General features: G+C 35.1%; 3 protein-coding genes across 6 annotated transcripts in view; all 3 read left to right on the top strand.

The window, feature by feature from the left end:
* norpA (no receptor potential A) overlaps positions 1 to 9326 on the top strand; it is a 196884-nt gene extending 187558 nt beyond the window's left edge. Inside the window, exons 7-17 of one of the 2 annotated variants that reach the window (XM_017614528.1) lie at positions 1001 to 1237; positions 1564 to 1730; positions 1806 to 2016; positions 2100 to 2193; positions 2313 to 2477; positions 2539 to 2896; positions 2963 to 4022; positions 4106 to 4309; positions 4403 to 4559; positions 4806 to 4895; positions 8583 to 9326. In XM_017614528.1, the coding sequence (XP_017470017.1) occupies positions 1001 to 1237; positions 1564 to 1730; positions 1806 to 2016; positions 2100 to 2193; positions 2313 to 2477; positions 2539 to 2896; positions 2963 to 4022; positions 4106 to 4309; positions 4403 to 4559; positions 4806 to 4895; positions 8583 to 8651 (2812 nt within the window). In that variant the 3' untranslated portion in view covers positions 8652 to 9326. The remainder of the gene's footprint in view (positions 1 to 1000; positions 1238 to 1563; positions 1731 to 1805; positions 2017 to 2099; positions 2194 to 2312; positions 2478 to 2538; positions 2897 to 2962; positions 4023 to 4105; positions 4310 to 4402; positions 4560 to 4805; positions 4896 to 8582) is intronic. The other variant, XM_017614534.1, reaches the window with a different exon arrangement.
* A 5344-nt stretch (positions 9327 to 14670) lies between these two features.
* On the top strand, positions 14671 to 17853 carry LOC108361795 (uncharacterized). Of its 2 annotated transcripts, XM_017614569.1 has the most exons (7): positions 14671 to 15134; positions 15232 to 15376; positions 15545 to 15634; positions 15698 to 15759; positions 16635 to 17351; positions 17424 to 17504; positions 17576 to 17853. In XM_017614569.1, exons 1-7 carry the CDS (start codon positions 14913 to 14915, stop codon positions 17744 to 17746), a joined length of 1488 nt encoding a protein of 495 aa, XP_017470058.1. In that variant the 5' UTR covers positions 14671 to 14912; the 3' UTR covers positions 17747 to 17853. The 2 variants fall into 2 exon arrangements, with proteins under 2 accessions (XP_017470058.1, XP_017470049.1); XM_017614560.1 differs by having other exon boundaries at positions 15545 to 15759.
* A 221-nt stretch (positions 17854 to 18074) lies between these two features.
* LOC108361785 (uncharacterized) lies at positions 18075 to 20994 on the top strand. Of its 2 annotated transcripts, XM_017614547.1 has the most exons (7): positions 18075 to 18577; positions 18614 to 18671; positions 18747 to 18891; positions 19500 to 19714; positions 19786 to 20505; positions 20568 to 20648; positions 20713 to 20994. In XM_017614547.1, the coding sequence occupies exons 1-7, from the start codon at positions 18438 to 18440 to the stop codon at positions 20881 to 20883; spliced, it is 1530 nt and encodes a 509-aa protein (XP_017470036.1). In that variant the 5' UTR covers positions 18075 to 18437; the 3' UTR covers positions 20884 to 20994. The 2 variants fall into 2 exon arrangements, with proteins under 2 accessions (XP_017470036.1, XP_017470032.1); XM_017614543.1 differs by having other exon boundaries at positions 18078 to 18671.
* The last annotated feature ends 330 nt before the right edge of the window (positions 20995 to 21324 follow it).

Raw genomic sequence — 21324 nt, 5'->3', positions numbered from 1 at the left:
TCCTGATCATTTATGTATACATTTGTCTATATCTATCTCGATTCGTTTTGGCTGTTACAAACAACCGTTATGTGAACAAAATTAATATACCCTTGTGCACAAGTGCGCTCGGGTATAAAAACATGTTTTTAACGGCATATGTTTGTATGTATGTCATTATTTTTTGGCGAATAATTTTTTTGAGGGTGTGGAGGTTCTGCGGCTTGTTTACGTAGCTCTTTTAACAGCCTTGTTCTGTATCACGAACGATTCGTCTGCAGAGGAATGCTTCAAAAATTAGTCCGACGGCATCATTCTAGCCGGTTTAACCACAACCGAGACCATTGCAACGTAATATGTATATGAAAAGCAAGACGAAGACAACCGATAGAGTAATAAAATCGCAATCGGAGATGTTGTCGTCTGCAGACGAATCGTTCGTGTTGCTTATCGTTCGTGATACACTATAAGGCTATAAGCAACCCCACAGAAAGTAGTCCGGGGACGTCAGAGCAAGCTCGCTAACCGAAATCCCCTTATCAAGAAATCAAACGGCCTGGAAAAGTGTTCCTTAGCCTCTTCAGACTAGATTTACAGCAAAGAACACCTAAGTATGTACCAAAATTGGAACCAACCAACAGAATTTCAGCCTTACATTGCCTCATGCAAAAGGCAATTCAAGTACTGTTCTGTATAGATTTTTCAATTACTGTAGAATATATTTCCGCAGAAGCTTTTCCAGGACTGATTGTCCTTCCCTGTGATGATCACAGTAAGTACGTAAACACATGGCGGACTGGCTGGTAAGTACTTATTACTCACATGTGTACAAATTTCACCATTTATTTCAATTTCAAATCGTTAATGGCTTTCCCTTCTATTTATTTTATTATGTATTCTGATATTTACTCTCACACATATGCACTATTCTTCGTTGCTTTTACTTATATCCGCCTACACACAAAATTTTAATACCTCATGCAAATATTTATTTTGCCTCCTTTCATTCATTCCTACACAGTTGGATGCGCTTATGTTTCTCCGTGGAAAAGGGTGGCAAGATACCTATAAAAGTGGTGGCGAAAACTTTTGCTTCTGGCAAAACAGAAAAACTTGTGTATCAGTGTTTTAAGGATGTTGGACTACCGGACGATAAAAGCGCAACCATGACCAAAGAAGAATTCACATTCGACAAATTCTATGCGCTGTACCACAAAGTGTGCCCACGCAATGACATTGAGGAGCTGTTCACTTCCATGTAAGTTAAACAATCGTAAAATGAGTATGACGTCACGTTGACCCATACATAAATTTGACGGCACTTCCCACGTGCATACCCCTTCAAACAAACATGGCTAGTCGTGTGGTGAATGAAGGTACGATTTCATGTGCAGAATGGCTGTTGCACATAGCCATCATCTTTGTTGTCGTTGCAATCCAACACACTGCTAGCAGACATTGTCGCTTCCAATGTTTATTTATTTACACTTTGCGTTTTACTTATATGCGTAAACAATATTGGGTTCTCTACATTTTGTTTGTGTTTCTAATTTTTCTCGCCACCTCCTCGCCGTTCACACACAGTACCAAGGGTAAGTCGGAAGTAATTTCGATGGCACAGTTCGTGCAGTTCATGAATGAAAAGCAACGTGATCCACGTATGAATGAAATTTTATATCCACTCTATGATGAAAAACGTTGCACGGAGATTATCAACGATTACGAATTGGATGAGGAGAAGAAGAAGGCTGGTACGTGTATTGTCATTATGTCGCATTTTTAATGTATGGTACTTAGAAAATTGTACACTTATTTCGAACACACAGGTCAAATGTCTATGGATGGCTTTAAGCGGTATCTCATGTCCGATGAGAATGCGCCGGTATTTTTGGATCGTTTGGAAATGTATATGGAAATGGATCATCCACTGGCTCACTACTATATCAACAGCTCACATAATACTTATCTGTCGGGTCGTCAGATTGGTGGTAAAAGTTCAGTGGAGATGTATCGACAGACACTATTGGCAGGTTGTAGGTAAGTTGTACGAGGGAAAGAAGTCAAAGGAAATAGGACGTGTCTGATTAATTTTTATTTTTTCCGTCCATCTTCCTGCACAGATGCGTCGAATTGGACTGCTGGAATGGCAAGGGTGAAGATGAAGAGCCCATCGTTACTCACGGTCACGCGTACTGTACTGAAATTTTGTTCAAAGTAAGTATCTAGCACATCTAGTATCCCATTTACACGCCACATTCACTTCTCTTAATGCTTGACGTCAAATCGACACCACATACATATATTCTAATATTGCGCAATTTTCCAATTTTCAGGATTGCATTCAAGCCATCGCCGATTGTGCATTTGTCTCTTCCGAGTATCCTGTCATATTATCCTTCGAGAACCACTGCAATCGTGCGCAGCAATATAAATTAGCTAAATACTGTGATGACTTCTTTGGTGAATTATTACTAAAGGAACCGTTGCCCGAACATCCGGTAAGTTATTCCAGATGTGTGTTACATCCATTATTTTTAAAATAATGCCACCTTCCCGCAGCTCGAGCCCGGTTTGCCACTCCCACCGCCTTCAAAGCTAAAACGCAAAATTATGATCAAGAACAAGCGCATGAAACCGGAAGTCGAAAAAGTCGAATTGGAGCTTTGGTTAAAGGGTGAATTGAAGACGGATGACGATCCGGAGGAAGATGCGAGCGCCAAGCCCCCTGAGGGCGCACCACCACCAGAGGCTGCTGCTGCACCGCCGCCGGGCGAACCAGGCGCTGATGGTGCGCCACCCGAGGGGGAAGCGGCAGCAGTCAATTACAGCGGCTCAACGACGAATGTACACCCCTGGCTGTCATCAATGGTCAACTATGCGCAGCCAATCAAATTCCAAGGCTTCGATAAGGCTATTGGTAAGCGAAAAGTTGCTAGAATTTAATTATCCTATGAAATTTTTTTCATTAATTTCATTTCAACAGAGAAGAATATCGCTCACAACATGTCGTCATTCGCTGAGGCGGCCGGCATGAATTATCTAAAACAGAGCTCTATCGACTTTGTCAATTACAACAAACGTCAAATGTCGCGCATCTACCCGAAGGGCACACGCGCCGACTCTTCCAACTATATGCCGCAAGTGTTCTGGAACGCTGGCTGCCAGATGGTCTCGCTCAATTTTCAAACCTCCGATCTACCCATGCAATTGAATCAGGGTAAATTCGAATATAATGGTGGCTGCGGCTACCTGCTCAAGCCGGACTTCATGCGTCGCTCAGATAAGGATTTCGATCCATTTGCCGATGCGCCTGTAGACGGTGTGATTGCTGCGCAGTGCTCGGTGAAAATTATTGCCGGCCAGTTCTTGTCGGACAAAAAGGTCGGCACCTACGTCGAGGTGGATATGTTCGGTCTACCCTCGGACACAGTGAAGAAGGAGTTCCGTACACGTTTGGTGCCTAATAACGGTTTGAATCCGGTATACAATGAGGATCCGTTCGTCTTTCGTAAAGTGGTGCTGCCCGATTTGGCTGTGTTGCGCTTCGGCGTCTATGAAGAGAGTGGAAAAATGATCGGACAACGCATATTGCCATTGGACGGTCTGCAGGCGGGCTATCGGCACGTTTCGCTACGTACCGAAGCGAATTTCCCAATGTCGTTGCCTATGCTTTTCGTCAACATCGAATTGAAGATTTATGTACCTGATGGCTTTGAGGACTTCATGGCCATGTTGTCGGATCCGAAAGGATTTGCGGGCGCTGCAGCGAAACAAAACGAACAAATGAAAGCGTTGGGCATTGAAGAACAGAGCGGTGGTGCGGCACGTGATGCCGGCAAGGCTAAGGAAGAGGAAAAGAAAGAACCACCATTGGTATTCGAGCCAGTGACGTTAGAATCGCTGCGCGGTGAAAAGGGCTTCCAAAAGGTGGGCAAGAAGCAAAACAAGGAATTGGATACGCTGAAAAAGAAGCATACCAAAGAGCGCATGACCATGCAGAAGAATCAGAATGCAGCTATCGATCGGCTAATCAAGGGCAAAAGGTTGGAAATCAATTTAGAATGGTTGTACAATGAACGTGCTTGTGAAGCAATAATTTTTGTTTATTTTTTCTTTTACACTATAGCAAAGATGAAATACGCAATGATACGACGATCAAGAATGCAATTACTGAACAGACTCAGCAATGGACGGAGATGATTGCCAAACACAAGAAAGAGGAATGGGACATGCTGCGTCAGCATGTACAGGACTCTCAAGAAGCAATGAAGGCATTGATGCTGACAGTGCAGGCGCAACAGGTTAAGCAGCTGGAGGAGCGACATGCACGGTAAGTAAGGGCAGTGGCCGTATTTACTTGAAAAGTACGCAAATTAGAAGCAGAGCTGAATAAGAGAAACATTTTCTGTCTCATTTTCTTCAGTGATATTAAAGACTTGAATGCTAAGCAAGCTAAAACCTCTGCTGACACCGCCAAAGAGGTACAAAATGATAAAACGCTTAAGACGAAGAATGAAAAGGATCGCCGACTGCGTGAGAAGCGACAGAACAATATTAAGCGTTTCATGGAGGAGAAGAAGGTAAGTGTATGAGGGCAACGTTCATCCCTAAGATATTCGATTTGTCTCATGAAAAGGTGCATAAGAATAATATTTTCTAGTTCTTCAAATCTCTGCCTAGCACGCGTTTCGCACTCTATTTCGTTCGGTGAAGTTTAATTTTAAATTTATTCCACTTCTAAATTTTGCGACACGCGCTATCTCAATTTTTCCATATTATATATATGCGCCAATTTTTAAACATATTACTTTTCTTTATTCTTCCAGCAAATCGGTGTAAAACAGGGACGTGCTATGGAAAAACTAAAAATGGCACACACCAAACAGGTGGAGGAATTTAGTACTGATGTGCAAAAGGTACTAAACGAAACACTCCGGCAAACCGACACTATAACCAGTATTGAAACTGTACTTTAGTACAGCTATTTAAGAAAACAAATGAAACAAAATGTGTAGTATTGAAGCCATAGTCACCTATATGATAAATACGAGTAGTTGTGCTTGTTGAATGATTATTTCATTACAAAAGTAAATATAGTCAAATCAGAAAATGTGTTTTATATGCTCGTTTTATAAGTAATACATAGATGTGTACATTTTTATTGAATCCAAGCAAAGAAAGAAAAAATTTGAACTATAGTGGAACTCAATACAGTTTTGGAGTTCAAGGAGTAGCAATAAAAATATTTATAAATTTGTGTACTAAATATATCGATGGTCCTGTGCAATAACGACACAATTCAAAATTCAAAAAATTTAATTAAGTGTCTCATCTCTATAATCCATGTCTTATTCTTACTAAAGTTAGTATTTAGTAAGGATAACTACAGTAAGTCGTAAAGATTCGACATGGATTAGACAAGGATTCGAGACATGAGCCACTTAACAGTAGAGAGTTTTTATTTTTCGAATTTTGACTTGTGTCGTTATTGCAGAGGACCATCGATATGTTTGTACATATAATTGAAATCAGCTGACTTTGGTGCTAAAAGTTCCTATAATAATGAAATGCCAAGCATGACTTTGTTCAGCATGATTTAGTATTAGTGGTATTATTATAAGGTTATTTTTTTATGCTAACAATTATAGTTAACAATATTTGTTTATCGATTTTCGTATTAGTAAAAATTTTTATTTAACGCTAAATAATATTAAAATTTATGTTAACTGTATTTTGTAGATGTTTAAAAAATTATTGTTTATCGATTTTCGTATTAATGAAAATTTTTATTTAACGCAAAATAATATTAAAATTTCAATTAATTGTATTTTGTAGTTAGTTGGCATATTTATGTTTATCGATTTTCGTATTAGTGAAAACTTTTCTTTAACACTAAATAATAATAAAATTAAAGGTAACAGTATTTTGCATTAAAAACTAAAGCTGTGTAATAGAATGTACACTTAAAAGATCTAAATTTTGATTCAAAAATAATTTAAAAATAGTTGGTCCTGCTTAGTTTTAAATTTAAAATAGTACTAAAAAATTTTTAATTTAATTGATTCGGAAAAAGTACTAAAATCACCTAACAAATCAAGCAATTTTTCAATAAAATATCAATTTTAATATTTTGAAAAAAAAAATAATAATAATATAGCGTAATCAAATTTAGTACTGAAGATTCTTTTCTAGCATTACAGTACTAAATTATTTACCAAGATTGCAAAATCAAAATGTTCTGAGTTACTAAGTTACTCACACCAAATTTATTTTTAAAAATTTTAATAAACCCAATCTAAGCAAAATTTTTCTAAGAATACATTTTTATAACATGCTTTTGAGAAACAGCACCAAGGCAAGAATTTACGCTTCAAAATAGTTTAATATTTAGTATTAAACTAAAAAAGTTAGTACAAAACCAAAAAGTTTTTAAAATTACTATTGGAGTAAACTGAATTTATTTAAGTCTAACAAGTTTATCTATTTAATTTTGTGTCTCGCTTCATTAGCCAATAAAATTTAGCACTAAAGTTTTGTATGTAGATATGTATATATGTATGGAGAAACTTTGGTAACGAATCAAAAAATTAAATAATTTTAATTTTTAGTACTCGAAACTTAATTTTAAATCTTTGCTCTTATAAAAATTAGATTTTGATGCAAAAGTTTAGGCACTCAATTTGGTATGCAACATTTTTCAGTATATAATCCTTACGATTTTTTTTTTAATGAATTTTAAGCTTTAAAGAGTAAAACTTTTCACATTTTATTAAGCTTCAATTGGTTAGTACTAAAATGTAGAGCTGGCAACATAGCACTTACCATGTGCTTAAAATAATTAATTAGCATTTTTACCTAAACATTTATAGTATTTTGGAGCCAAAAACTCGGTGCTGATTTGTATGTACTAAAAAAAATAGTACTAAATTTTCACACAAAAAAAATTATTAAATAGCGCGTGCATTCCTGCATTTAATTAAGCATTCAATTGGTTAGTACTAAAATGTAGCACTGAACATTTAGCACAAAATATCTACATATAAAACTTAATTAACTTAATTACAGTAAAATTAATATTTTTATGTTGGAAATTTAGTACTAAATTTTACTTTGTAATGTGTAAGTAATACAAAATTTTTGCATTACCTTCAAGTTTTAATAGCAAAAAAAATCCGAATGGGTAGTTTTAGCACCAAATGCAGTTCAACTAAGTAATGGCTCGAAACTGCTATGAATCTTGGAAGTACACATTTTGTACTTAACCCCAATAAAAAGCTTAAATAAGTTCTAAATCAAAATAAAATGGTAATTGCTTAAAAAAACATACCTTGATTTCAAAATAAGTTCGAATTTAACTTAGCCTAGATGTTTTATGCCGCATTTCCACTAGTCGGTGAAATGACAAAAAAGTTTCAGCATTAAAAAATGCACGTGAAAATATACTATAATGACATTTAGTGTTGTTTATTACCCAAATTTGGCATTACAGTTTTTTCGTTTAAACACTGGGCTTTGGCATATAAATATAAGTATTTTTAACATAAAACGCAGTTTAAATGAACTTAAATTTTTTTTTTCAAATCGCAAATGGACGGCTGAGTGGAAGATCGACCAATCTCTTTTCTCTTTTCAAGAACGCTCTACTTTAGAATTTGGTTGAAGATGCCATATTTCAGAATTTAATTGATAAACGTCCTATCTTACAAACATATTTAAAATATGTTGGGATAGGGCGTTTTTGAATCGGCAGCTGAGATAGGGCCTTTTGAACCTATTCAGAGCGTTCTTCAACCAAATTCTTCAATAGGGTATTCTTGAAAAGTTTTCTTAGATAGAGCGTTAACGAGCTGGCGGCCGAGATAGGTGGATCTTCCACTCAGCCGTCGATATACAATTTTCATTATAATTGTAAGCAATTTCCTCATACAAATATATATTTTACCGCAATGGGAATGAAATTTTTAAATTTATTTTTTTTTTTTTCGTTAATTTAAGTCTTTTATGTTTTTTTTTTAAGTTCAGTACAAAGCTATGTTTGAAGTATTAAAGTTAGCATATTTACAAAAATAATGCGACTGCAATTGTAATTTTCATTTTCCTACTTGTTTAAACGAGTAATCGCTACATATAAATTTCGATGACTGTCGCGATTGTAAACTTTCATCGTACACGCTATCTCGCATACATACTTTTAATTAATTTATGTAAATTATTGTTTGAGTTTGCTTTTAAAAGTATGTAAGTTGCCTTTTAGTTTTGTAAGTTTGGTTTTCATTTAAAATGTTTGTACTTTTTAGTGAGTAATCGGTACGCAGTGAAACTGTTAATTTTTACTTATTTCTGTGTACTTGTTTATTTATTGTAATTACCAAATAATTAGTTAATTTCCATTTAGACTAAATTATTTCTTAATTTTGTAAACATCAAACGATAATTGTTGTAGAATTATTAATAAATGCAAGTTAATGTCACAAGTGTATGTCAATTTTCTATTTTACTGTCACTTTGACAAGTGTGTCAGCTGTGATTAATGGCTATGTATAAAATTGTTCTAATTATGAACTCTATTTCTCCTCTATCTTTCTTACTTTTTCAATGTACAGCTGCTCGACATGTACAAAATGGAGGAGGAGGCCTATAAAATACAAGGCAAGTCAGAATTCTATGCCTAGGACCCACCACTAGAAGAGCAAGGACCGCTTTTATAATACTTGCCGAATTCAAGGAGTGGAAAGGAGGAAGAAACGAAACGCTTAATATGCGAATGCTTGACAGCTGTATGTCAGAGAAATGAAAGAGAAAACGGAAATGGAAACGGAAACGCAACTGACACTATAACATCAACTGGAGTTCAGCTACACTTTTATAAAAGGTCAAAATGCAATCCAATTATTAAGTACTTACTTTTTATTCAATTATTTATGAAAAGTGAAAAACAAAATGTAGTATGTAGTTGTGTGTAAAATCATGCAAAGCGAATATTGAAGCAAAATATTTATAGTAAACTAAAGTGAAATTCTATATTTATCCAATGAATGAATATACACTTACTAATAGAAATGTGTGAACACTTTTCATAAGCATTATTTGTAAGCGAAAACAAGTAAAATCGGCACACGGCAATGGGAAACTCTTGAGAAACAAAAGAGTGCAAAATTTAACACCGATTACAAGTCTAAGTCAACTTAACCTAAAACAGGCTATTAAATAAGTAACTAAATAATGCATAACCATAATATAAGAATGCATAACAGTTTTTTCTTAGAGTTCGCTAGCGAAGTTAAAACCCAAAAAATAAAACTGAAATGTAAAGTTGAAAAAAAATATATTACCAAAAGGCAATAGTTTATAATAACAAGAAATAAAACTGTTACAACATACTTAAAAAAAATTAAAATAAAAAAAAATAACAAGGAAAATTCTATACAAAAACATTGAAAACCAATTTAAAAAAAAATACCATAAAAATAGCTAAACATCTGGAGATAATAATGAATTTATTACTAAAGCATTTTTTCAAAAACTAAAACGCAGTACTCAAACCCAAAACCTAAAATCCAAAGTTCATATTAATCATATAACCAAATAGTCAGTATTCCTTACTAAGTGAAATGGTAGAAAACGTCAGAAGTCAGTAATCTTAAAGTGTACCATAGACTTGCCTACTATATATACAAACATACCTAAAAACTATACCAAGTAACTTGAGTTTCCACCACTCCACCTATTTACTTAAATATATAGTATTCCTACCTATAGTACATACATACATACTTATATGTATATAAACAATATGAGATTTTATTAAATAATAATAAAAACTCCTAGCAAAAACAGCGAATGCCAAAATGCAGAGAAAAATGTGAGTTTAAAATTTATGTCACCCTGTTCGTGGTAGTAGAAACGGCTGATAATCGACAGAAATTCACCAGCAAAAAATAGCCAGCCATTTTCCACTGCTAGTTCTTTCAAACATCGTTGAGATCAGCTGATAAACAAGTGACGCCAGCTAAGTAGAAGCAGAGATATTCATTGAAAACTTAGATATTTTTGGCATATATACCTAACATTGGCAAAGACCGTCTATAAAATATCGATTAATTGATAGTTTAACCACTTCTGCCGGGCTACAAATGAACTAAATGTCTAGATAGGTTTGAAAAATTGAAACAGCTGATATTTTGCAATAGTTTATGATCTGTCACGTACGAACTGTTAAGAATTTAGCGCACTTAAAATCAGCTCATCAGGAAAAGGGAACTTTAGCCAATCAGAGCAGCTGATATTACGTTTTCCCTCGTTTAGCTTTGATTCTTTTAAACCTATGGTAAATAATTTATTTTTATATAGTCTAACAAGGTAAAAGATAAAATTAATTTTACGATAAAAAGTTATCTACTTAAAAAATATCCATATATCGGAAATGATATTTCAAGTTTGATTTTAGCGGATCTAAAAATATTAAAAAATTTCGATTTGTTCGATTTCGATCGAAAAACGCATCTTTAACTTTAAAACAAGTTTTTTTTATCAAGCGCAAAAATATTACAGTTTTAAAGCAAAATAAATATCGATATATCGGAACTTTTATTTCAAGTTTTCTTTAATCGAATTCAATAGTTATTAACATAAAAACTAATTTTTCCATAAAAGATTATCAATTTTTCGGATTTTTTTTTTTAATGTCAGACGATCAACATACATAGGCGCTGTGTGGAGGGCAAAGATACATTTTTCTATTAAAAAAATATCGTTTTAGGAAATATGTAAATTTAAACATATGTATTTATATGTACAAATATCGATGCATCTTTTAACTTAAGTTTACTTTTTATTTAAATTAGTTTTCTTATCAAGCTAAAAAACACTAAGAATTAAAGCAAATTTTGCGATTCAAAGCTAGAATATATATCGATTTATCGCAAAATGTATCGATATATCAGAGTATTTTAACGCTATATAGACGTCGAAATTGATTTCTTCGCTTGATAAAGAACGATAATAAATCGATACATCGAACAATGCATATTTTAGCTTTTTTTTGTGCTTTATTTAAATTATGATAAAGACCACTTTCTTTTATCGAATATAAAAAGACATGTAAATTATACACAAAAAAAAAATTCGAATAAAAATTATTGATTTTCAAAATATATGCACATTTGAAAAATGCATATTTAAGCTCTACTGAACTTTTTTTTATTTAAATGGATCTTTCGAAGCCGGAATCAATGTTTTCCATAAAAACTTATCAATTTTTCGAAAAAATATATCGACTACGGGGAAAATGTATCGATTGATCATAAAATATTGGCGTTATCAGATGGCTAATGTGAATTCCTCGATCATAAAGTATCGACATTTCAGAAAATAAATCGATATACATAGCTACATATATATCGATAAATCCAAAAAAAAAAACTTTAAATTACAGTTATGTGAAAAAATTCATCGATTTACGATGAAGTTTAGATTATCATGCAATATATATGAAAATTCTGATATTTTGATTTCGATATTGTGAAAATCATTACTTACATATCGCTGATATGCACTTTATTATAAGCCCCCTTTCACGCCAAGAAAGTAATGCGAAATTCAGGCTCAGCTGTTTCGACTGAAATTGCTAACGAATTTTTTTCCAATGACTTGGCTTCAAAATATTTTTTAGCATTTGTGATTATTTAATTGTTCCTAACAACTGGCATACACTGTTACAGGCTAACCTTATATTCACGCACGCCGCCAATTTACTGTCAAAAATTTCTCATGCACATACAACTTGTATGGGACCAACCGAAATTGAACGGCGTGCGTATGAAGCTAACTCAATTTCCAATTTTTGTTCTGCGTGACATTTTGATTTGACGTTTCGCTCAATGAAATCAAATGCAAACGCTCGCAAGCCAATTTCGGGTGACGCAAAAAAATAAATTCGACGTCGTGCGTACCAAAACGCAAGCCGCGAATATTAGGTTAGCCTGTTAGCCCTTCTTTTCTATACAAGCAAGTTCCCTGCAGTTGGTAACGCGAGCGACTTTTCAAATAACCAAAGATGCCATATTGTTCGGTTTTAATTTTGGTAGTTATTATATTTGTTATTGTAATTTTTAATTTGCTATCCTAAAATGTTTTCACGTTTTAGAAAATGCTTCGAAAAGTACGAAAAGCTAACTGAATTTATTCCATTAAATATAGACTTACTGCATATTCTTGAAACTCTTGAAACTTGCGCTGCGTATGAACTTATGAAAGCTAACTTTTATTAAATTTAATTTCACTTACATAAAAAAAATACTGCTTGGTGAAATGATACAGCTCTAATTATAGCAAGTTATAAAAGTACTAAAAACACTACAACTGAAAGTTGCATAGTTTAATATTTAATTTATAGTAGCAAAACAATAGTTTTTAATTTCCCAATGAACTCCCTGTCGAAATGCAATTATGAATTGAGCAAAACCTATCTTTAAACTTATGAATTTATGTATACATATGCATGTCGATAATAAATAAGATGGAAATTCTAGTAAAATGAATCCGAAATTGTGTAAGTAAAAATGAAAAAGTATGTTTGCTGTGGTTTGAAAGAAAAAGTATGGAATGACGACTTATTATGTTCAGTAAAAACGTAATGTAATCTAACAGAAGCTAAATAAGTTATAGTATTAAAGTTTAAGTATCAAATATGTAAAAATATAAAAACAAAAATTATTAAAAACAAGAAACCCAAACTGTTAGCTTTTAAGTAGCGAAACAACTGAAAGGAAGATGAAATTTTGAAAGAAAAATTCAAAATGTAACGAGATCAAATATCAATAATCCACATATTTACAAAAGTATATACGCAAATATATTAGCAACAATAATAGTTAATTAAATAATAACACGCTGATTTCTACTTTTCTGGGCGAAACTAAAAAAAATACAACAAAAGCTGTTGTTTAAAGAAATAAATACGGTTTTTTCTGCTCTTGTAAATTTTACGAGTATGTATTTGAAACAAAAATAATGAAATGCAATCGCAGAAAAAAATGTAAGAAAAGTAGCAAAATTGTGTATAAAAAGTTTAGCGGTTAAATGTTTTGAAAAGTGTCGCGTTGCCAATTGTCACGATAATTTCTAAAACCCTTAAGATATGTTAATGGGTACATATTTAAAAAAAATGTAATTTATAAACTAACTTAATTCATAGCGATAAAATTAATGCGTAAAGCAAACAATTTTATTGAAATGCAACTACTCATGTAAGATTACCCAAAAAAAATATATATAACAGTTAAAAAGGTATATGAATATAAAATAAATGAAAGAAATACGAGTACCAAAGCAAATTACTATCAAAAAAGTTTTGTTTTATTTAGCTTTTAGCTTTAATGGAAACGGTGCTTTGCCCAAAATAAATAAATCTGAGTCGAACCTGGTAAAAACGAATAAAATTCACACTTACATTTTTAACGCTAAGCAGATACTTCTTCGATACTTCTTCGAAGAGCTGCATACATGAACACAAACCCCATTTGGCTCTCACGAAAAACCTAGTGTATCCTGCATGGGCACTAGGGTGTTTTTTTTTTTTTGAAAACCGGTCTTCAATATTTGAAAATTTGAAATTTAGAAAAAAACTGTTTCCCCATTTTCAAATTTAAAAAAAAAAAACGGTTAAACCGGTTTTATTTGACATATTCAGCCTTATCATGAGTTTCATTTTCCCCGACCCGGTTCACTTTTCACTTTTGGTTTCCATGGTTTTACTATGGGAGGATGACAAATTTTCGGGCGAATTTTTTTCAGGTGAAACTCAGGATATTGCAGAATAATAGCTTGGCGCTTACACATACATACATATGTTAGTGTTTGGCCGAGCTTCTCCTCCGATTTGTGGGGTGCGCCTTGATGTCGTCACACAAAGGGGACGGACCGAGCTATTCCGAACGGCGATTGTATTTTTATAAGAAGCTATTTTTCATGTCAGAAATACACTCGGAGGTTTGCCATTGCCTGCCAAGGGGTGACCGTTGGTAAGAACATGAAACAATAGTGGTATTCACCAAAGTGAGCAAGTGGCCTGGCGGTCTGGCGAGATAGTAGATTAGCTCAAGCAATGACTGTTGTCATTGAAATTAAAAAGGCAAAAGACTACGCACAATTGAGTCATTCAGAGTCATACCAGAGTCATGTCGGTGTAACTAACACATATTTATTTTCGCTTACACATCCAAACCGACTCGCGAGTCAAACGCACCGTGTATGCCATGCCGCCTATTAAAGATTTTCGTTCGGTATTCCTTAATTTTATGGTACAGAGCTACATAAAGTACCATCAAATTAAGGAATAAGCTACCTTTACATTAGCCTTCATCGATTCGCCAACACTTAGCGAAAAATCGGTTAAATCTATAATATAAGTATTATAAATGTGAAAGTTTGTATGTTTGGATGTTTGGGAAATCATCANCTATTTGTATAAAATCGCGAGGTGAAACCCGCGGGTATAAGCTAGTATAAGATAAATCTATTAAATATTAGTGAAATCGAGAGCATTATTTGGATCCGGAAGTCAGGGATTATTGCCAACAAACTTATAGCATATGGCTTCGCCCAATCAACGCTGATCAAATTTGCAAAGAAAAGTGGCTGGCAACGCGACCAACAGCTGTTGGCCTGCTGCACTTCCGTTGTTCTCGTTTTGTTTACATCACCCCTTTAGGCCCACTTGCCCCCGCCGAACATTCAATGCACTCGGTGAAAGCAATCAAATTTAGCAAGAAAAATGTTCTATAGCTACCAAAACAGGTATACATACATACCTGCTGGAATTGTGAAATTATTGGGAACCACATAAAATAATACGCACTTGCCAGAGAAGTTGCAGTTTGCTGTCGACAAACGAATGAACACACTCGAAAGTTGTCGCAACAAGACAAATTGCAATGCTACAGTCCTTCAAGCAGTTATTTCGGCAAACGGAGAGTGCCAGTAATGATGACAATGATGCAGAATTATATCAAATATGGCCAAAACGGGCGTCAGTTTTAGAGTTTAGTGCTTTCGGAAAAGAATTGCTGCAGAAAAGTGCCACTGTACCTAGGCCAGATGCAAATAAAATCACCATCAAAAGTTTTATGGAAACATCGGCGGAATTTCCATTGAAGGTATAAATTGTGTATACTTGTATGCGGCTTTGAATTTCAGTTATACATATGTATGTAAAGTGTATTAAATATTGGATAATTTGTCATTCCTTTGCAGTTCGGCACAGATGCATGCCGAGTGATGAATCAGCCAGAAGAGCGTTATCCAGCGATAGCTAAGCAAATTGCTTCTACCTACCCGGTAATACATGAGCGTGTTTTGTGGTTGTATCTGGCATTCTTGGAACACAAATGCAAATACGGTGCGTTGTTAGAAATACATATTAAATAAATATACTTGTATGTGCACATAACGATAGAGAGAATCATATTATACTATGGGTACATCCACGAATATCCATATCTATCACAATGGTTTTTGTATGTCATTGGCTTGAGTAAAATTTAACGACGAATTTGCTTTCCCACAGGTACCAATATCGAACGCGCCTTGTATCATGGCATGTCCCTGACAGCTTTCGTGCAGCGTTTGCTGGAGAAACGCTGTGCATCATTTGTAGGTCCGTTGGATCATTATCTATTAATTAATGGTAAAACTGGCTTAGGCAAATTTTATGACGTAGGCACCATCAATGAAGAGGCGCCATTTCTACTAAAAGATGTGCTGAGCTATGATGAAATGAAGGTGAGAGAAGGGGAAAAGGCTATATATCGTTACCGTAATATAGAAAGGCCATATCTAACATTATTGTATCTTTACAGAATAGTCACAAAACTTTATAAAAACTAAAGTTCTTAAGTTGGGAATTTCTATAATTTCTTCGAAACTGAAAGTAATTTATTAATATAGTAATTATTTTTAAATTCCATTAGGCATTTAATGACTAATCTACCGACCTTTGTACAAATCTGAATTTGGAAAGAAAATGAGTTAAGGCCTTTCTATTTTATCGTAACGATATAGAATGTAGAGTCCGACTGATTCCCAATTTTTGGCCGATGCCGATTAATCGTTCGGACTTTAACAGAATGAAGTATGTATAAATTTCAATTACAGTATATTTTGCTTTGCTGCCTCTATGCTTAAGTGCACATTTAAGATACCTACCCCAAAATGCGCATCAGAGGCATTATTTTTAACATTTATAAGGAAACTGCTCCGATAGATGCATTTAGCATACCTGCACATTGGCGATACCTGCCTTAAAAAATATGCGATTACCTGCACTGGCCCTACAATTACCTAATTTTACAACTTTTTATTTATTTTGTTCATCTCGCAGAATAACGAAAATGGCTATAAATTTATGTAGTTATATAGATAATTAGATACTATTCGGTAAAAATTTCGCTTGCAGTAATTTCTACGTGGTAAGTGCTTCTCCATTATTTGCTTTCATAGGGATTTGGATACCTTCCTCATTGAAGTAGTAAAGAAAATTCGCTTAAGTGCCTTTTTCGGTTAAGTGCACAAGTTTTTCGTGCAAAGAAGGATGTGCAGCTAAGCAAAATATACTGTATTTCGGTTTGTAATACACTTTTTTAATTCCTGACCTTTAGCTTTCCGCTTTCCTATCAGTCTCTTCATTTACCGAATTTCTAAACGATGGAAACCGAAAAAATGCTGGCGTCATTGAGGCAGATAAATCGAAAATCGAACGCGAGGGTGTTATTGTCGGCATAATTGGTGCACGCTTCCAAGCTCGCGAAGCAATGGATTGGCAGGACACTATTATCACCAGCGAACAAAATCGTAAAGAGCGTGGTTATGGTTATACGCCGCAGCAAGCCATGCTTTCCACAAATTCCGTTGTTGATTATCGCCGTATGTGGTCGCATTTTTATGAACAGCAAGATTTATTATATAGCAACATTAGTGGTCGAGAGTCCGCGCGTTTCTACAAAATTCCGAATACAACATTCATTTTCGACAATCTCATGATGAAGAAACGCAATGCAATATCCTTTGATACAATACTTTTGGAGGCGAATGCACGCGGCATTGCCGCTAACAAGCAAGTTTATTTACATGTGGTTGGCATTGGCTTGGGGGCTTGGCGCGCCGTGCAGCATCAGGATAAAATATTCTTGGAAACTTTTGGTGAACGTTTACAAGAGCTACTGTCAAGCTTATCACACATATCTGTTGTGCACTTTTCCTACTTTGGCATGTCCTCCTGGGCTCAGCTTGAGGATGGTGGTGTCATTGCTTCGCCAAAGCATCCCTCTGGCGGCATAAAAATTTTTCTTAGCAACAGAAATCCTGCACAGAAATTAGTGAGTTGGTGAACAATGGGTAATTGGTTCTTTAAGTTGTTATAATACTTGAAAACATGTTTGTCTTTTTAGGCACCGGAATTCGAGAATATGCTGGTGGTGGAGTCGTATGCTTGGGATGGCAATGCTTTGCCAGGCAATGAATTCTGGCTTGTAAGTATATAGAGTTTGTTATAATTGATTTAGAATAAATACTACATATTTTATGTTATTTCCTTTTTTAGGGTTCGCTTACCTCTTCCGGCGACCCTGCTGCCGCATGCAGTACACTCATCACAGAGCTACATAACCCACATATCAATACAAGTATGGTAAATGGCGCAAATGTGCATGTGGCAACAGAACTTTACAGTGTTTTGCATATCTCTGAGTATGCGAAGAAAATGTGTACCTAAAAATTTTTCTACGCAACAATCCATACTAAAATGTGCTTCCCTGTTGGCAATATGTGTTCGTTAAATTTTCTTATAACGGCTTGATGGTAAAATATAAAAGTATTTATGTATGCAAGTATGTATGTATGTATGCCTTTCTTCAAATATATTTATTTAAATAAAAGGTTTGTGACATTCATTGCGAAAAATTTGTAATAAATGAGAAAAAACTAATTTATGCCATATGCCAAAAATATTCAGTTAATGGGGCCGTATGAATAAAAACTAAGCAATGAATTTTAAACAAAAGCTACTGCTTATTTTTTATTAATATGGCCCAATAAATTGAAGTAAAATTTACAACGGAAACAATTTAATTTATCCGATTGGAAGAAATCGTTTTCCGCTTAGCGAATCCCACAAAAACTATGTAGTTGGCAACGCGAAGTGGGCAATCAGCTGTTCTCTTGGCCAATTGTTTACATTTCATTGCCCTTTTTGTTTATAAAGATTTTTTATAACGCGTAAAAATACCAAAATACAAGCTAATGAGCTGCAAAGCACGATTCCAGGCATTCTCTGTATATTCTCTGAAGATGTATATATAAATATACACATATGGCTGTATGTAGTTCCAGTGCTGCGCGTGAGCATATGAAAACGCTTCCAACAAACGCTTCAGCAACAGAGCAATTTAGTGTTTGCATTACCTATGCAAATAAAACACAAAATGCTGTCCAATATCATCGAAAAAATCTTTAAACCAAAGAAAAGTAATTTCAATGAAGAAGCACTGAATCAGATTTGGCCTCCTAGGGGCACAGGTTTGTCAATCACCGAATTTGGCAAAGAATTATTGCAGAAATGTACTATAGTACCAAAACCCAACGCGAGTGAAGTGAAGATATCAGATTTCATTGAGCAATCGTTACGCTTTCCATTGAAGGTACGGATGGAAGTGTTACTAATAAGATGATGTATTATGGCGTACGCGCTTAATTGAATTTTAATTTTTCAACAGTTTGGCAGGGATACATGCCGCGTAATGAGTGAGCCAAAAGAACGCTATCCAGAAATTGAAAAACAAATCGGCTCTGCATATCCGGTAATCCATGAACGTGTTTTGGGCTTATATTTGGCTTTCTTGGAACACAAATGCAAATATGGTGCGTGTTTAGCTTTATATACATTTCAAACCATGTTTCAAAGTATCTGTGTAAAAGCAGCCATCGCTTTTAAAGCTACTAATATAGGGAGTGTCTACTTACACGCGCCACGGTAACTTTTACCTTGGATCCAGATTTGGCCGTAGATCCACGGTAAAAATTACGCCGTAAGAAGTTCTGTCCCACTTCCCCGGCAACACAGAAAGGAGAATTCTGAGTAGTAAGGGTTATAACCCCTAAGCGCGGCTGAAGGCCGCCTACGCAACACATAACGCAAACGGTAATTTTACCATGGATCTACGGTAATTTTTACCGGGGATCTACGCTAAAAATTACCGTGGCGCGTGTAAGTAGACACTCCCTATATTAGTAGCTTTAAAAGCGCTGGCTGCTTTTACACAGATACATATTAATTAAATAAATTATACTTTATAGTGGGTGTTAAAAAGTTACCTGCCGTCACCGACCGATATCGCACTTCCGTTTCCGTAGTAACATACTTTCACAGCGAGGATTTTCATTTTATACACACCAACACATCTTATAATTTAATAAAAAAAAACACCTTTGCTTGTCTACTCCTGCATAGTTTTTATATTACTTTCTAGGAAACGATTTAGAACGTGTCATTTATAATGACATGACCGTTACTGGACTCGTTCAGAGATTACTCGAAAAACGCTGTGCTGCTTTTGTGGGTCCGCTCGATGACTATTTGTTACTTAAGGGCAGAAAAACTATGGCAAATTTTTTCGATGTAGGCACAGCCGATGAGAAAGCTCCATTGGTGTTAAAAGATGTGCTGAGTTATGATGAGATCAAGGTAAGAGCACAGCAAAAGATAAGTATATAATATTTATTACCAAAAAAACTCCCATACTTAATATGTAGTAGCTCTCTGCCTTTCTTTCGTTTTCATCACACACCGAGTTTCTCAATGACGGCAGACGCTTCAACTGTGGTATCATAGAAGAGGATAAATCAAAAATTGAGATCGAAGGTGTTATAATCGGTATAATTGGTGGCCGCTTCGAAGCGGAGGATGTAATGGAGTGGCAGGATATTATGATCACTTCAATGCAAAACACAAAGGAGCGAGGCTATGGTTTTACCGCGAAAGCAGCAAAGAAGGTAAAGAAACGCTCTGTTGACTATCGTCAATTGTGGACGCGCTTTTATGAACAGCAAGATCTAATCTATGATAAAGTGGAAAATGTTGTTTCACCACGTTTCTATAAAGATCCACAAACGCGTAGCATTTTCGACAATTTGATAATGGAGAAGCGGTATTCCATCACTTTTGATACATTATTACTAGAAGCGAATGCACGCGGCGCTGCTGCCGCCAAGCAAGTGTACTTGCATGTTGTTGGTATTGGATTGGGCGCTTGGCGTGTGGTACAGCACCAAGACAAAATATTTTTAAAAACATTTAGCGAGCGCTTGCAAGTGCTTTTGCCGTGTTTGGCGAATATTTCAGTGGTGCACTTCTCGAATTTTAGATCTTCTGCTGCGAAGAATCACATAAGCGACGGTGCAGTGCTTGGATCGGAAACACAGCCTAGCGGCAGTATTAAGACTTTTCTACACGACCGTTATCCGGCGGAAAAATTGGTAAGATATTTCATTGGGTGAGAATTTTTCTTTTAAGGTCAGTTGTCATTTCAATTTCCCAGCCATCAGAGTACGAAAATATGCTAATCGTGGAATCGTATGCCGGGGATGCTAATGCATTGCCGGGCAATGAATTTTGGAAGGTGTGCTAAGCTACAAAAAAAGTTTTTGTGGACTCAATGCTAAGCACATGCATTTTACTTGCAGGGCTGGCTTACGAGCTCTGGGGATCCTGCTGCCGCTTGCAGTACACTTATTTCGGAGCTTCATAACCCGCATATTAACACAAAAATGGTGAATGGCGAAAATTTGCATATAGCTTCGGATCGCTTCGGTGTTTTACACATTGCCGAATACTGCAAAGAAATTTTGCATTAGAAAATTAACTGCATACAAAAATTATTGGATTTTTTATATCTCGCACCTTTTTTTATAGTAGACTTAATTATATAAATGACTTATGGACAAATAAACCTTTAGCTATTGAACTTTTACACACACATTTTACTTAGTTTGATATTATACACATTTCACTACCGACGCGTTGGCGACCAACGCAGTTGTCGGTTGTATTTAGCATAAGGCGCTAATTTTTTCTATATTTTACATTTTCTCACTTAAGCACAAATAAATTTGCGGGCTTTGAACTTTTACACATTGAAACACACTTTAAAACACACCTTAAATTTATATTTATTAATTTGCACACTTCACTGCCGACGCGGTTAGCTCGTACGCTAAATCACATTTGGCGGGTAACGTTTTGCATATGGCGGTAATTTTTTGGTTGTTTGACGTTTTCTCACTACATACACTTAT

Source organism: Rhagoletis zephyria, unplaced genomic scaffold (genome assembly GCF_001687245.7).
Source record: "Rhagoletis zephyria isolate East Lansing unplaced genomic scaffold, Rhagoletis_zephyria_1.1 Rzeph_scaffold_00019, whole genome shotgun sequence".
In the NCBI taxonomy this organism is placed as follows: domain Eukaryota; kingdom Metazoa; phylum Arthropoda; class Insecta; order Diptera; family Tephritidae; genus Rhagoletis; species Rhagoletis zephyria.
This window is presented reverse-complemented; position numbering and strand designations above follow the sequence as displayed.